General features: G+C 39.3%; 1 protein-coding gene across 1 annotated transcript in view; it reads left to right on the forward strand.

Annotated features, from left to right (window-relative positions):
- The window catches only part of PEPD (peptidase D), a 280769-nt gene that overhangs the window by 178457 nt on the left and 86241 nt on the right, over positions 1–16071 (forward strand). Inside the window, exon 10 of the mRNA XM_007474760.2 lies at positions 14273–14341. Within this exon, the coding sequence (XP_007474822.1) occupies positions 14273–14341 (69 nt within the window). The remainder of the gene's footprint in view (positions 1–14272; positions 14342–16071) is intronic.

Here is a 16071-nt window from a genome sequence, read left to right on the forward strand (position 1 = left end):
CTGATGTACTAGGAGAGCCTAGAAACTACCTCAGCTAGCCAGCACCTGCTGTCCTTGCTAAATGAAGCACAACAGTAGAGCTTGGTACTGATTTTAGAATGTAAACTTATTTTTAAGAAGATTATAAGCAGCACCACCTTGTAGAGTAGCAAGAAACAATGGAGAGAAATGCAATTTTACAGAAAGGTGACAAAGAGACCAAACCACCAGATCACCCCGAGAGCATTTAAAAGTAAAACTGAAAAAATGGAAAAGATCTGCCAAGATGCTATAGTATACTCTTTTCTCCTTTAGTCACAGTAGAGCCACTGTAATTATACTCTTAACCTCTCACTCCCTAATGTGCTACAAGAGAACATAGAATTAATACAAAAGAAAACAAAGATGGGAGGATCCCTGGACTAACTAGATGAAGCATACACAGGAGATCTGTGCTACAGGCCATTCAGTTTTGAGGGCATGTGGCCAGAGTAAGGAATAACCATTAAATAGAATGTTTGGTTACCTAGAAATCTCATAGTTCCCTTCATATGTTAGGTGGACCCACTGTAGAGGATTTACAGGAGAATGCAACATGAGCCACACAGGATGAAGAGGCATAAATGGGGTTAAATCTGTACCAGTGGAGACTGTCTACATCAGTTAGGTTACAGGTCTGTTAAAGGAGGTGTCAAAGAACTGGAGACTTTTAAGGGCTGTAGAAATTAAAAAAAAAAAAAGGTTATTGTATTAACAGTAATATTAACTGACATAATATTTTAAAGTTTTCAAAGCATTTGACATCTCATAAGTTGTTCACAAACACCTACAGTACTTACCCGGTGAAGTCAATGCTTCAGGCATTATTATCTCCATTTTACAAAACAGAAAATTGTAGCTTCCATTACTTAACAGATACGTGATCCAAGGATGTGAGCAAACAATTTTAAAAAGAAAAAGCATGGATTGTAAACAACTGTAACATGCTCTAAATCATTTATACCAAGATAAATACAAACCAAAACAACTTTTATGTCTCACTTCACCCACTGCAAATTGGCAAAGATGCCCAAAAAAGGAAAAAGTCTGTGTTGGAGAGGCTGTGGAAAGACAGGTACACAGGAAGATGCAATTAGTAAAAGTTGTAAATTGATTCCACTGTTCTGGATATCAATTTGGAATTTCATAAAAATTACTATTAAACTGTTTATAACCTTAGACCAGCAATCCCATTGCTAGTGTAAAAAGGAATTTTAAAATTTCTTTAATTATTAAATGGGGAACCTGAAGGTCCTCTCACCATAGAGATGAACCAGCCCACCGTGACAGGAAGGAGAAAACATAGAGACAGGAAGTAAGGTAGGAAACGGAGATAAAAGGCTGCCAGTAGCATTTGGTCGGTTTGTCGGTTGCAGACAATTAGGACTGGCAGTAGTGGGGAAGTTGGCTGCTTGGTGTGAGTTGGTGGTTGGTTGCTGGAATATAAAAGGCAGGCCTGAGCTTACCGAGAGGGTTTGGGGCTTTAGCCTTTAGAGGGCTTTTTGGCTTTTGGTTTGGGCTGTTAGGGTTGTTGTTGTTGTTTTTTGTTTGTTTGTTTTTTCCCATTCTTTCTTTCTTGATCTTTTTGGGAAGTGGCTGGTCTTTGACAGACCCAATTGGGGTTGGATTGAACACTGATTGGGTTGGTTTTGATTGGGCTGGATTGGAACATTGTGGGGTGGTTCTTATTCGTGGTAGTTGTAGGCAACTATAGGTAGTGTAACAGTTAAATTAGTTTCTTGTAATAAAAGTATTGTATTTTTATGAGATTTATTAATGGTTATTAGAAATCAAGGATACAAAATAATAAGCCATGTGCCCAGGGCACGATTAGCCCATTCACGGCCTACTTAAAACATTTTGCAATCTCTGAGTAGAGGAAGAGAGAGAAGTAGGCGTTACAGCCAGTTTAAATACAAATTGTGATCTCGATCACCTGGGGATCTCAGGTGAGATTATAGGGAATTCTGGGAAGTACCAAGGACTTCTGGGGATTGAAGTCTGGGGTTCAAATCTCCATTTTTACAGTAGATATAATCAGATTTAGGTAGTAATTATAGGTAGTTATAGGATAACTAGTATAGACATTAGGAAATTTTCTTTACCTCTTTACTGTATTTCTCTCCTTTACTATATTCATTTTACTATATTCTTTTACTATCTCTATTTTAATTAAACTAAATTGTTAATTGTTAAAAGCTGCTAGAAGTTTTCTTTTCCCTGGCTTAAAGGAATAATATTAATTTACAACTCTACTATATTCTCATTAAAACTTAAATTATTAAAAGCTGCTCCCTTATTTTGTCAAAACCCCCATTTTAACCCTTACACTAGGCTCAAGAAAGGCAAAGGCCAAGGTCTAAAATATATTAAAATATGTAGAATAGCACTTTCTATAATAGCAAAGAACTGGAAACAAATTGAATGCCCATCAGTTAGGAATGATTGAATACCCATTATAATATTTTGAGTGAAAAGATCCCAGAAGGAAGCCCAACTCTGAATAAACAAAAAACTACTCATATTCCCAGAGAACAGATAAGGAACTGTACCTCCCTATTCTCAGAGAGGCAGGGGCTTACCAGGACAGCATGATATATACATTATCAAATGAAATCCCTATTTGGGGTAGTTTGTTTAATTGATTTTCTTTGTTACAAGAAAGAATTCAATTCCAGGGAGCACTAGGAAAGGAAGTCTCTTTCCAGAAATGACTCATGTTAAAAAAGAAAATAAAACCTTTTTTTTTTTAAGAGAAAAGAGATAAAAAGATTTAGGGGCAAGGGGTGCATAGGTCAATGAAACTCCTAACAGTCAGAATAATGGATTTGGAGTCAGAGGACCCGAGTTCAAATCCAGAATCTCCTACTTCCTACCTATGTGACCTTGCAAAAGTAATTTATTCTCTCTGAACCTCAGTTTCTTTATCTGTAAAATGAGGGAGTTGGACTAAATAACAAGTTCTAAATACGTGATCACTGTAAGTGTCTGAAGTGGTTCTCAAACTTTCGTCTCATGAAGCCTAAGTCCAGCACACCTTCCACCCAACCATGCTGCCTCAGCTTCTCAGAGAAATCAGGGAAGACTTTATGGAAGAGGTGTAAAGGCCTGGAAATGGAAATGGGGAGAGCAGAGGTGGGATAACCATCAGCTTCATATAAATAGTTGGCTTGTATAAGAGAACAATGGGATATATCACAGGCAAGGTGGGTTGAGAGCTAGTGAGGGCATTGAATGCCAGACTAAGGAATTTGAACTTTCTTCAGCACCAATATCAAGCCTTTGGAGGATTTTGAGCAGAAATTTGCTCTTGAAGAGTGTCAAGTATTGAGTAGAAAGGGGAGATCCTGGAAATAAGGAATGCCTGTTAGTTGGGTATTATTGTAGATAAGGCAGAATAATCATAGGAATGGAGAGGAGAGTACAGATGTAAATGGTGTTGGGAATGCCTTAAAAGCTTTGTGTTTTCTCAAATAGCAAGTGTCAACATTGTACTCTTTTAATGCAATAAAGTAAGATCTGGGTTTTGCAGGTCATCTGTGTTTTGGGTTGTTTTTTTTTTTATGTTTTTGCTTTTTCTAAAAGCTTTAAATTAGTCCTTTGGTGAGCTGTGATAACGGTTGCATGATGAACTCACGTAAATGTTGCCGACTTCTCAAAAATTACTTTTGAGCTTTTATGCTAGTTCTAATTTTGCCACCTTTTCTCCAAAAATCACCATTCTTGCTGCTTGATAGCATTAGTGACTACAGAGTTGAGGAATAGAGACACTGAAAATCAGCAGAGCTAGTTTGCCAAGTTTTTATCCTTTCCTGCATCCCTGAAACATTACTCGGGGACCACCCTGCTGTTAACCCTACTTGTGCCCAAGCTTGTGTCTCTAGGAGCATTAAGAGGAAGAAATTTCCAGTCATTTGGACTGACCCAGACCATTAGTGATGAAGGACATTTCTTTTGTCTTTTTCTTCCTGATTGTACATCCTACTCACCCCAGCAGAAAGGAATAAGGACTGCAAGAGACTTGAACCATTCCTTTGTAATTCAAAGATAATATAAATCATGACTTCCAATTCAAAGTAAAAGAAATTCTCCTACTTCTGCCAACTCCACTTATAAAAACATTTCCTCTGAGTTTGGCACAAAAATCCTTCTAACTGCTGCTGTTTCCAATTTATACTAGAAAACCACCTGCTTGCATTCAAGGTGAGTCTCAAGGGTTCTGTTTAAAGAACAATATTTTTGAAATATGAAAAGGTTTCTCCCTTATTAAGTGGAATCTTGCTCAAAGGTATATTGCTTTTATTATATAGCTACTTCAGGTAATTTATAACATGTCTGGAAAAATATTTATTAAAAACTAAACAGCAAATCAAATAAGTATTTCACAATGCAGAGTGAATCTCTAGGTTTATAGATAGGGTTGGCAGCATAATAGTAATTCACTCACATTGCCCTCTCCCTTCCCTTCCCATCTTCCTCCTAATGTGGGCAAAGCCAAGAAGGATCTGAAGTATTTCTGGAGAGAAGGTTTCTGGACTTACATTTCTTCTAAGACTGAAAGATAGGTATGAAGATAGTGGGTTAAAAATTCTCTTTCTGGAAATATATGCATTTATCCTTGTAGCTTGTAATTGTTCCAGAAGGCAGCTTTTTTTTCCTGGTGAATAATTCCAAAGTTCCTATCTTGTATTGAATTGAAATTGCCCATCAAACAAACTGCTACGTGATAATAGGAATCCACAGCAGGAACCCCAAACCTCATAGAGCTGCTAAGTTCTGATATTTGGGCATGTACATTTTGACTTTTTTTTTTTTTAAGCAGTCCCCAACCCTGAAGCTGTGGGAATCCAGGCTATCTCTTTTCAACGGAAAAGAGTCTGGAATCAGTTAAAATCCTGCTCCAGATGCACACAGTCTGACTAAGCCTGCTGATTGATTCTAAACACCTTTTAGCCTCCCAGCTAGAATGTCCATCTGCCCCATTGCTTTCATTCCTCTTCCTTGTGGATGCTCTCATTATGCTCCAAGGCAGTTCCCCTAGAGGAGTGTGTGGTGGCCATGACAGAAAATCCCTGGCAAATATTTGCCAGAACATGGAGGAAAGGCAAGGAAAGGGCCATTTCTGACATTTCTCCTATGTGCCACAATATAAATTCATGTCTGTGAATGTGCAAACACACCTTCTACCATTACTTCTCTGGTTTAACCTTCAAACTTGAATGAGATAATATATGTCAAGCACCTTGCTATCTTTAAAGCAGTTTTATGTTATATTAATAAATAGTATTGTTATTAAGCAGTTATGATCCAACCTCAAGAGAAGATTTTTGAAAAATTAGCAGTTCACCGTAATAAGAGACAGTTTCTCAGTCACTACTAATCTTAGCCAATGACAATATATAATATATAGACCATGGGACGCCATGCTAGGACAAAATTCACAGTTAATGGTTTTCCCTGGAACTATTTTTTTTTTGTTCTATCTTTTAGAACCCTAGCTTCCTCCAAGTTATTGTGGGAATTGAGCTCTTCCCAGGCATCTCTGTTTGGTAGATCCTCATTAAACCGCGCGCGCACACACACACACACACACTACCTACCTACCTATCATTATTATTTTTGAGTTCTAATAGATAAACTCATCACTCATCTTTCTCATAAATTAATTTTATGTTCCTCATTACTCTAAGCACAGATTTCCTCAGTTTACTCAAAAATCATCATTTACTCAGTTGATGGTCTTCTGACCTATGTAATGAGCACACCCTCATGTGACAGGAAGAACTTCAGAATGATAGTCCAGGCATACATACTGAACCCCGGCGATACTAAGTCTTCACAAATAAGTTCCCTACTTATATTATTCTCTATTCTGAGACCCTTAAGCAACTAGTATAATTGTGGACCACAAAAAATACCCCAAGGAACACATTACATCCTTCTGTTACCTTTCTGGTAATAAGGAAGTATTTTAGCATAGTACAGGCAGTCATACAAAGTAAGAGACCCCTTTAAACTCAGAGACTGAGACTGTGCTATCTTAATGGAAAGTAATCCTATCCTGTTTCTTTTATATCCTCTCTTGTACTTCTTGTCCAGTGATAAAGTTGTAAGGTCCAAGGTCAACACCAGGAGAGAGGCTGCAGATGCTGCCACCCACCTCAACAGTGCAGTTGCTCTACCATCACTGTTATTTGAACATCTGGAAACTTTTTTTTTCTTAGTCTGTGGCTCTACCTAATTCAGTTTTCATGTGACTGAGTTATTTGGGGGCTATTGAGTAGGCATAGGCTTCCCAGATTTCTGCTGTTTTCCAGCTAACTCACCCCTACTAAAGGTTGTCCCGGGAAGTGAATAAAGAACAGCGATTTATGAATAAGATTCCAGAAGATCAGTGGAGAAATGGATGGGCAAACCATATTTGCTGGATTATCCATGAATATTAGCTATCCAAATCATCTTTGAACCCATTTAGTAGATGCATAAAATTTGGCTTAACTTTGAGCTGTATTATGTTATTGTACATGTAACAAAGCCATCATTAAATCCACAAATACTCATTAAGCATTTGTATACCAGGTGTGCAGAGAACCTGGCTTTACTTCTGTCTTTGGCCTTGAGCATATCCTGCTTCTCTAAATCTTCATTTTTCTAGTATATAAAATGGTAATAGAAATGATGAACATTTCAGCATTCTTACCTACCTTCCAGGAATGTGTCACAATTTTATTTTATATGACCTTATTCTTAATCATTTGTATTACTCCATTATTCCTTCTTCTCTAGTAGAGAAAAAGTAGGGTCATGTATGAGATGTTGGTCTTCTCTGCATTTCCCACAAGCTACACATGGCTTTTGGACTTCCTTGAAATTCCCCATCATGCCTCCCCCCACTCCTTTTTTAGCTTAATTTAGCTTAGTGTCTTCTTCCCCTTTTGATTGTAGGTTCTTTGAGAACAGTGACTGCCTTTGTTTTTATTTATATTTGTATCCCCATCACTTAACACAGAACCTGGCACATAGTAGGAATTTAAATAAATGCTTATTGACTGACTGCTAAGAACTGTTCTCAGACCTGATTCTTGCTTTGTAGTCGCCATATATTAGCCTTATTGGATTCCCAAAGAAAATCTAACTTTTCCTTTGGTTCAGAGAGAGTCCATTGTAAAAACTTTCATAGGGATATCTGCAGAAACATCTGGCTGTCTGCTCTCTTCCTCTCAAAAACCCTTTTCATTTTTTCTCCCATCTTCAAAGCCTTTTTTCCTTCCCTTCAGTTTGGTGAAAATGGACCCACATAAATCTATTCTTATCCCCAAAAGGTGGTGGGGGCAGAGTGCCTGAGAGAGACTCTTCTTCCAGGAACATCTATTGTCTGCTTAAAGAAAGCATCGAGTCCCAGAGACAGTGACTGGATCTGTGGAGCTTTCTTAATGTCCACTTGCTAAAGGATGAAGAACACCTTGATTGTATGTGTCAGAGAAATGAGGGGATTTCATTATCCTCTCCCTGACAATGTCTGAAATAGAGGTTTCTTTAAAAGGTGGGAAAATAAGAACCTGCACAACACTTTTTGCTTTGTTCTTCCTTGTAAGCCAAAACATGTTGTTTTAAAAAGCATTTAAGTACAACTTCATGTAGTTTGGCTTGTCACAAAAGCTTTGCAGAATGGGTTGTAGTTGTCATCTAGACTTACTAATACCTATGAGTATAATACTTCCTTTTCTAGGCCTCTATTTTATTTTCCATGCAGTGTGGGGGCAGAAGGGTTTGAGCTGCTTCCTGGATCTCTCAGATTCTTTCTGTCTTTGACTTGGTTCTATGGTTCTATGACATGGTTCTATGACTTTTGATCTTTGTACCCAGGCACCTGACCTTATCATCCTCTACCCTACCACACTCTCCACATCTGCTTAAAGAAGGACATCCATGTTTCTATGTTGGGAATGTAACCCTTATTAATCCAAAAAGATCTAATTCCTAAGTCAGAAATTTTCAATTGTGTGCATGTGGGTCTACAGGTCTGTATATTTAACTGGAAAAGCAAATCTGCCAAAAGTTTTGTGGGCCACAGCAAATCTGGCTGTAGTATAGGAGCTATCAAAATGAGATTGTTGAAGAAATCCCCCTGGCTCGAGGGGAGTCAAGAGAGTGACTCTGGGAGCTCCCAGAACTCTCTGCTGGCTATCACCTTTCTCAAGATCTGTCTCTGGGTCCTAAAATCATCAATGGATGAGAAATTTTAAGTGAAGATTATAGAAATATGGGGGGGGTGCTTAGAGAAGATGATGTTTAGGGGCTTGGGGTAGTAAAGTCAATGGGAAATAGTTTGAAGACATTGTGAAAGCAGCTCACTTTTATTTTTATGCCAGTGAGACCCTCTTTGGACACAGACTTTATGTCCCTCTATCATGGTTGAATCCAGGAGCTCACTGGTACCTAGTGGTGAAAGAAAAAGGATGCTCTAATTGTGGTGGCAGTTTCTTTCACACAGACACACAGAGAGACCCACCCATCCCACCCCCCTCCCCTCAGAACTAGGAAAAAAAAAGATTTAAAACAGAATAAGAACCTGCAGTTCAATTTTCAGTAAATTCAAGCATTTTAAGTACAGATTGAACTCTCAGCATGAGTTGTACCACCAAGTAGTTTTAGCTCTTGCTTTAAGGTAATATGAAATTGTCAACATAGTCAATAAAATGAATCCAGCGCTTGGGTGCAATTTGTAGGTGAAGATGGAGTCTTTCATTTGCTTAATGCACCTATAAACTGACTTTTAATCCAAAATTACTTTAAAAATACAATAAAAATGAGAAAGAAACCATGGTACAGTGTGCCAGTTATCTCTGTAAAGGGATTATACCTGTAAGGAAAGCCAGGATCTTTATTATTCCTTTATTGTGAGGAAGAGAAAACCAAATTCACCCCAAAACTCCATTGTTAGTCAATCCTTTCTCAGCCTGGCACCACTTTCTCAATTACCATCACTTATTAATATGCACTTATGTTAATCACTACACTGGTCATATTTCATGTCATTTAAGAAGTCCGTCGCTCTTGATTAAAGAATTAAGTTGTCTCTTTTTCCCAGGGATGCTTCAAAGAGCCAGTCATTTCTTAATTGGCTATAATGCCCCTGAATGACCATATTCTGATTTACCTGGTTTTTTTGGTCAACTGAATGCTAACCAGAAACTTGTTTTTAAAACAAGAAAGCTAACATTTATACATACTTAACCTCATAACAACCTTGTGTAGGTGCTATTATCATCCTTATTTTATAGATGAGAAAACTGAAGCTGACTTGCCCAACTGAGGTCACATTGATGCTAAGTGTATGATGATAGATTCAAGCTTAGGTCTTCCTGACAGCCAGTCTGCTACAACTTATAAAAAGTCCTATCCACTACATCATTGAGTCAGGCTGTATTGAAACCATCTGGGACCACTATTTTCCATAGTATGGGGAACCTTTCTCTGACAAAGGGCCTTAAAATACCTGTTCTGAACATCCACACCCAGTGTGCAATGAGGCTCAGTATGGAGGGACTTAACTGGACACCGAGTTCAGAATCTTTTGTGTTGTCATTGGCTTATTTGTTCTTAAACAAAGGTTCTTTATCTGCTGGTTGTCTCATTTTTTAAATTGAAGAGCTGATGAAATTCTAGTTAGTTTTGAATTCTAACTAGTTGAGACCTAGAATTTGGTAAAGAATTGTTAAACTAAATTGCTCCATCAGTTAACTGAGGTTTTATTCTGTAAAGAACACAGGATTTCTTCTATTTCTCCATCTGGGAAATGTTCCCCCACCCCTACCCTGGTGGGCCTATGTGACAGAATTGCCTTTTGGAGCCTTCACTTAGAAAGGGCCAGACTCATCTTGGTTGTGATGTTTTTGTTTTCTTTGTCTGAATTTTCTGCGCTTGTATTACTGCTAAAGACTGAGAGGAAGGGGGAGGACAGACTGTTGCTGCTTCATGGCTGAAAGAACTGCTTGTATTTTAGCCTAGAATATGTAATCAGCTCAGGAGGGGAGGGAGGATGCCAGATTTCCCTGTTTCTCTCTATCACTGCTGTGGAAAGACTTCTTTCCTGTGACTCCTGTTTTCTCCAGTCACTGTAGATGGCTACCTAAATCCTTTGTTGCCACCCTCCATCCATGAAATATTTTACTCACAGACACCTAATTATCAAGCTGGGGTTTATAAAGCAAGTCTGAAAGCCATTTGAATATAGTATAACCATTCCTGCATAATAACTATGTAATATATAATCATAATAATTATACATAATTTGTGTTTACAGTGCCTGAAAGATTAAACTCCTCCATACAGACATTTTCTAAAAACAGACCTAGGATTTGCCGATTACTGTGATTATTTAGCATGTACATCGCGTTTTCTATTTTGAAAACTGCTGCAGTCACTTATATTAGTCATGCCTTATAAGAACCCAGACTGGGGGAGGGAGGCTGCAGCCTTTCAGGAAGATGAGATATGGAGACTTCAATGCTTTTTGCTCGATGACCAAGCTGAACTGAGAGTTCCTAGCCCTCTGGTTTTCCCCACTGAACTATCTTACTGTCAGGAAAATGCTATAGACAGTAAGTAGCAGTATGGACTTTGGAGAGCTCTCCTGGAGACCAGCATTCTCTCAATTCCTTGGGCTTGTATGTTCTACCCCAAGTAGTCCAGACCATCACCTTTAGTCAAGGCAGAGGAGTATTGAGGACTCGACACTATTATTCTCTTCTGAAATTCTAGAGACCTGCTCTGGGTTATTGGTTTCTTCCAGAAGAACTAGAATGCTTTTGACCTGCAGAAATTCTCTAAGAGATTCAGGAATAAAAAGAGTTGGGAATCATTCAGTTTAATCAAGTATGGTTTTGCCCAAAAGATGGAGATTCTGCTCTAGCATATATGAATCCACACCAAGCCCCCACCATCTCAGCTTCAGTCAGGGGCACTGAATGATAATTCACATTGGAGTTATGGCGAAAAGACTCACTGAGAGCATTGCATTGCCCTGCTTGGAGGGTGTCTGCAATATTGTCTGTCCTGGGCTCTGGAGCCCCAGAGAGAGATTACAAATCAGTGTCTTTGGAGTTTCTAATATAATATCTTTCCTGTTTCTAACCAAAACGCTATGTCTGAGAGAACCCTGGACCAAGCTCACACTGACTACTAGGCTTCTGCCTTGCAGTCAGACCTCTTCATCAGGCCTCTTCCAGAAAACCTGTGGCTACCCTGATAGATGCCAGTCTTCCTTTATGAGAAGAAAAGCAGGAAAGGGGAGGGAATAAACATTTATATAGCACCTTCCATGTGCCAGGCACTGTGCGAAGTACTTTACAAATAATCTCTCATTTGATCCTCACACTAAGCCTGCTAGGTAGGTGGCATCATTATCCCCACTTTATAGTTATGAAAACTGAGGCCAACAGAAGTTAAGTTCCTTACCTAGGGCCACATAGCTAGTAAGTGTCTGAGGCTGAATTTGAATTGAATCTTCCTGTCTGCAGGCCCAGCTCTACATTGACTGTGTCTCCTAGTTGTTTGCAAGAATACCTATAGAACTCATTATCTCTTCCCTTTATGGTACTTAACCTTCAACCTTCCTGGTATTGTAACTTATCCACGTGTTTGTGTGGTTGTCTATACTTAATCTACTAGCCTAGGCAGCTGCTTCTTAGAACTTCTCCTTCCACCATCCAAAAGGATGATGTTTAATTGGATAAATGTTTATTAAGCACCGGCCATGTGCAAGTTATTGTACCAAATGTTGGGGATATGAAGAAGAAAAGAGAAACTACATTCTACTAGGAACAAAAAGTGCATAGGAATATATAAGATCATAAGAGGTGAGGAGGGCAAAAGCTTTTATGACCTGTGTGTATTAGGGAACACTTCACAAAGGAAGGAGGCAACTAAGCTGAACTTTGAAAGAATATAAAAATAAATTCTGAGATGTGGAAATGAGGAGCCTTTCCAGGTTCCCTCTGACTGCTAATACCTCTAACAACCTTGATATTGCCTTTATTTTGTATTCTGTATATACTTACATGTGTATATGTGATCCCCCCTAATAGAATGGAAGCTCCTTGAGGACAGGGATTGTTTCATTTTTATTTCTGTATTCCCAGCACCTAACTAAGTCTCTGGCCCATAGAAGTTCCTTAATAATTGCTTATTTGGCAATAGATTGACCTCTTGACTACTGTGTTATCCTAGGGATCCTTTCCTAGGTAGGGATGAGACCAGATGACTACTTCCAACTCAGAATTCTATAATTCTATGAGATCAGTAGGGAGTGTGCATGTCTCCCTAGCTAATCTTTAACATTCCCTGAGAACAGGGAGAAGAACAATGTCTTGATTTTCTTTGTCTTCTCCCTTAGTACCTAGCCCAGGTTTAGGCACATAAAAGTTGCTTAATGTCATTTAATGGAAAGCTTTTCCAGGAACCTAGGGTAGAATTTCACTGTTTATTCCTTTCTAGAGTGGGGAGAAAAAGGCTTTGACCCAAGCCCAGCCTGTGGGAGAGTGTCCTGTTTATTCCCTAGTTCCTTTCTCAGCATCTTCTTGGAAATGAAGGTTAGATTTGTGACTTCAAGAATTGAGAAAGAAGCATGCCTTCCACCTTTTATCAGAAGGGATACAGAATGACCCTCAAATGTGTCCAATGTGTTGATTTGTTTCCTTAACTCTGTTTCCTAAAAGGGCAAAGTTTGTTGGAGGAAGAATCACTGAGAAGTGACAACAATATTTAAAAAATCAATAAAATATATTTTTAAAAAAGCAATAGCAAGGATATTCATTACCAGTTTGATAATTTCTTCCATAAAATCACAATGAAGCAGCATGTTTGCTTGTGCTTTTAAAAAAGATAGAAATAGATATAGGAAGGATAGAGGGCCTACAGGAACTTTCTAATTTATCATCTGCCTTCTAAAGAAAGAACCACCCCCTTCCCTTTCTTTCTGTTTCCCTCCTTCCTTCTCTCTCTCTGTCTTCTCCTTCCTTCTCCCTCTTTTTTCCCCAAACCCTTTCCTTTTTCTCTCTCCTCCTTCCCCTCCCCTTGCATTCTCTCTTTTCTTCTTCTCTCCCTCTTGTCTCTCCCTTCTGTCTCTCTTCTCCTTTTCCCTCCTTCCATGGGCCACCTCTTTGTAGGTTGGAACAGGCTTATTTTTCTTATTCACATGATCCTAGACCTTATACCCAGAAGGGAGCTGCCACTAGTGTCAGAGAAGAGAGTGCAAAAGGTGCCAGAGAAAGAGAAGTCTTCCCTTAATTTACTCCTCATTCTCTAGAAAAGCTCTAGTGTCCTCTCTCCCTTTGTTTGGTAGCAGGGCTTGCTGTTAACCAGTCTGACAGGAGTGAATCACTGTGTTATTTGGACCAGCAATAAAATGTTTGTTACTGCTCATTGTTTTATTGTTAAGTAATTTCTTAGATGCCTTTTGAAAGATGTACATTCCCATCTCTGGCCTGGTATAACCAGAGGACAGAATCATGATACTTGTAAACTTTAATAAGTATGACAATCACTCTTTTAGTAAAACATACATTTTAATATGAAAATAATAAGTTTTCTAAATTTTTTAGCATTTAAAGAGAATTGGTTGCCAAAGAGTCTGTTTCCCAATGAAGAAAGGGATCCCCCCTAGGCCAGTCTCTGAAAACCCCTAATCTGGCATTAATTGGGTTTTATGGGCATCTGCCTGTAAAGCTCTTCCAACTGCTTTGATGGTGCAGGTTTGGTAAGATAGAAATAGATGCTCCCAGGGCTTCTGAGGCAAAACAGCTCCTCCAACAGGAAGCTGCTGCTAGACCCAGCAGCATCTCTGGAAGGGAGGAGTGTGATGTTGGGCTGGGGATGCTTTGACTTCTTTCTAAACTGAATTGGTGGGGATGGTTTCAAATACCTCTTATTCCTTTTTATTGCCAGGGGTGTCTGGGGGCTTTTACAAACCTGGTATTAAGGGCATCAAGAGGAAAGAGGAACTGGGGAGTATGACAACGTTTCCTGGCAAATTTTCCTACTAAGAATTTGTTTGATCTGGTTCAGGTTCTTTTGTGTGTGTGTGACCAGGTTTGGTCCCATGGGACCAAAACTAGAGAGCAGTAGGCATGTAGAATATCTGAGCTACCTCCCAGGCCAGGCAGGGTAAGACTTTGCCATGACTACTGTTGTTGTTGATTGGCTTTGTGGGATTGAAGACTAACCACCTTTTTTTTTTCTGTCTCATTTGCAGCCTGTTTGAACACTACTGCTACTCCCGAGGTGGGATGCGTCATACTTCCTACACATGCATCTGTGGCAGGTAAGCCTTCTTGATGGGTAGTTTCCCTTGTCCTGTCCATGGGTCATGCTTTTAACTGGTATGATTTTGTTTGGTCTTGAGGAAAGTCACTAATCACAGGAGACGTTGTTAATTCTCTTTCTCCAAACAGAGTCCAACTATCTGCACTACAGATCATGCTGCCCTTGAATCCTTACATGATTGGGCTTATATGTACCTGTGAACTGTGGCACATGATCTTGAGGGTTTGGGATTTTTTTTTGTTTGTTTGTTTAACCAAATTACTGGGGATGAAGAAAACTGTGTTGACATCTGACTTGTGCTGTCAGAGTAGAACTTGTGTACCAAATGTTTATACTGAACAATAATTGCATGCTTATGATCATTCTCAAGGCTATATCCAATTTACTTATTTTTTTATCTGCCCAATACCATCCTAGAGGGAAGGGGAAGCTTGGTCAGAAGTTTTAGGGCCAGTGATCTTCCTTTATCACAGCCTTTTCAGCCTCCAGAGAAGAATTCAATTTAACAAATGTTTCTTAAATACTTAATATGTCCAAGACCTTCAGCTGGGTACTGGGAATTGATAAGAAAAAATATCTGGCAATCAATATGCTTATGGTTTAATGTGGTGAAAATGGCATTACATTTTACATTACAGTATAGTACAGACAGATATGATATTGGGTAGAATATGAAATGGGCTAAGAAAATTTGAGAATTGAGGGTTTTCTTTTAGTTAAGGGCATCAAAAGTCTGTGGAGGAAGAAACCCTGGGGCCTTGAAGAGAGAGAAGTGTTTCAGTGGTGGCTGGCACAGCAGTCAGCCTTCTGTTTCTGCCATGCTCTGCTCCTGGCTAGTACTACCTAATAAGTGTCACCCCTATTTAATTCTGGGCTGTGGCAGCTAGTGCTGTGAGGAGAGGAACTGTCACAAAAACAGGTTCCGCTCTGGTGTCTTGGGATAACAGAGGATAGGTTGGGATCCTGGCCAGGAACAGGGTGGAAAACAGTATCTCTCCTGGTATGCCAGGCTAGTCAGTGCCAGTCAGCAATGGAATGGATGCTAAAAAGAAGGGTGGCAGAAGATAACTCAGGAGAGACAGAGAAAGATATAGAGACATGCCCATTCTTTTTTTTCACACTCCACTTCAGGACTCCCCAGAGAAACCCAAGGCAGATGCCAGTGCCCAGAAAAACATGAAATCTCCCCCTTCCAATAATAAACATTTTGCCTCATTAATAGGTAAACATTCTGCTCAAATTTTCCACTGACCAAAGAGATCTGGACAGTGGAATGAGGAAGAAGGAAGAGAGGTTGTGAAGACTATGCACTATTTAGAGAATATGTCCATGATTCCTCTTTTAGACCCAATTCCTCTTCTCCCCTTCTGCCAATTATGGGGAAACACCGCCCTTCTCCCCACTTCTGAAGCAGCCCCTATCCTATAGTACAGGCTGGAACCAAGTCCTCTGAAGTAAATATGCCCAACCTATTTGTGGGAGAGGAAAAAAGACATAGTCAGCACATAGGTACTCATGGGACAGGTACCTCCAACTTCTTTCAGCCAGATTCATCAGCTATTTTACACACAGCATCTGCTTTGGAAGGATCTGTCCTATGTGATTCCCTGACCATAACTTGAGCCATTGCCCACATATATATATATGTGTACATTGTGTCTTCTTCTGATATTATCCCCCAATTTATTCTGTCTATATCTTGTACACCTTTGTATATGTGGTATCTCC

The sequence above is a fragment of the Monodelphis domestica genome, chromosome 1 (genome assembly GCF_027887165.1).
Source record: "Monodelphis domestica isolate mMonDom1 chromosome 1, mMonDom1.pri, whole genome shotgun sequence".
Lineage (NCBI taxonomy): Eukaryota > Metazoa > Chordata > Mammalia > Didelphimorphia > Didelphidae > Monodelphis > Monodelphis domestica.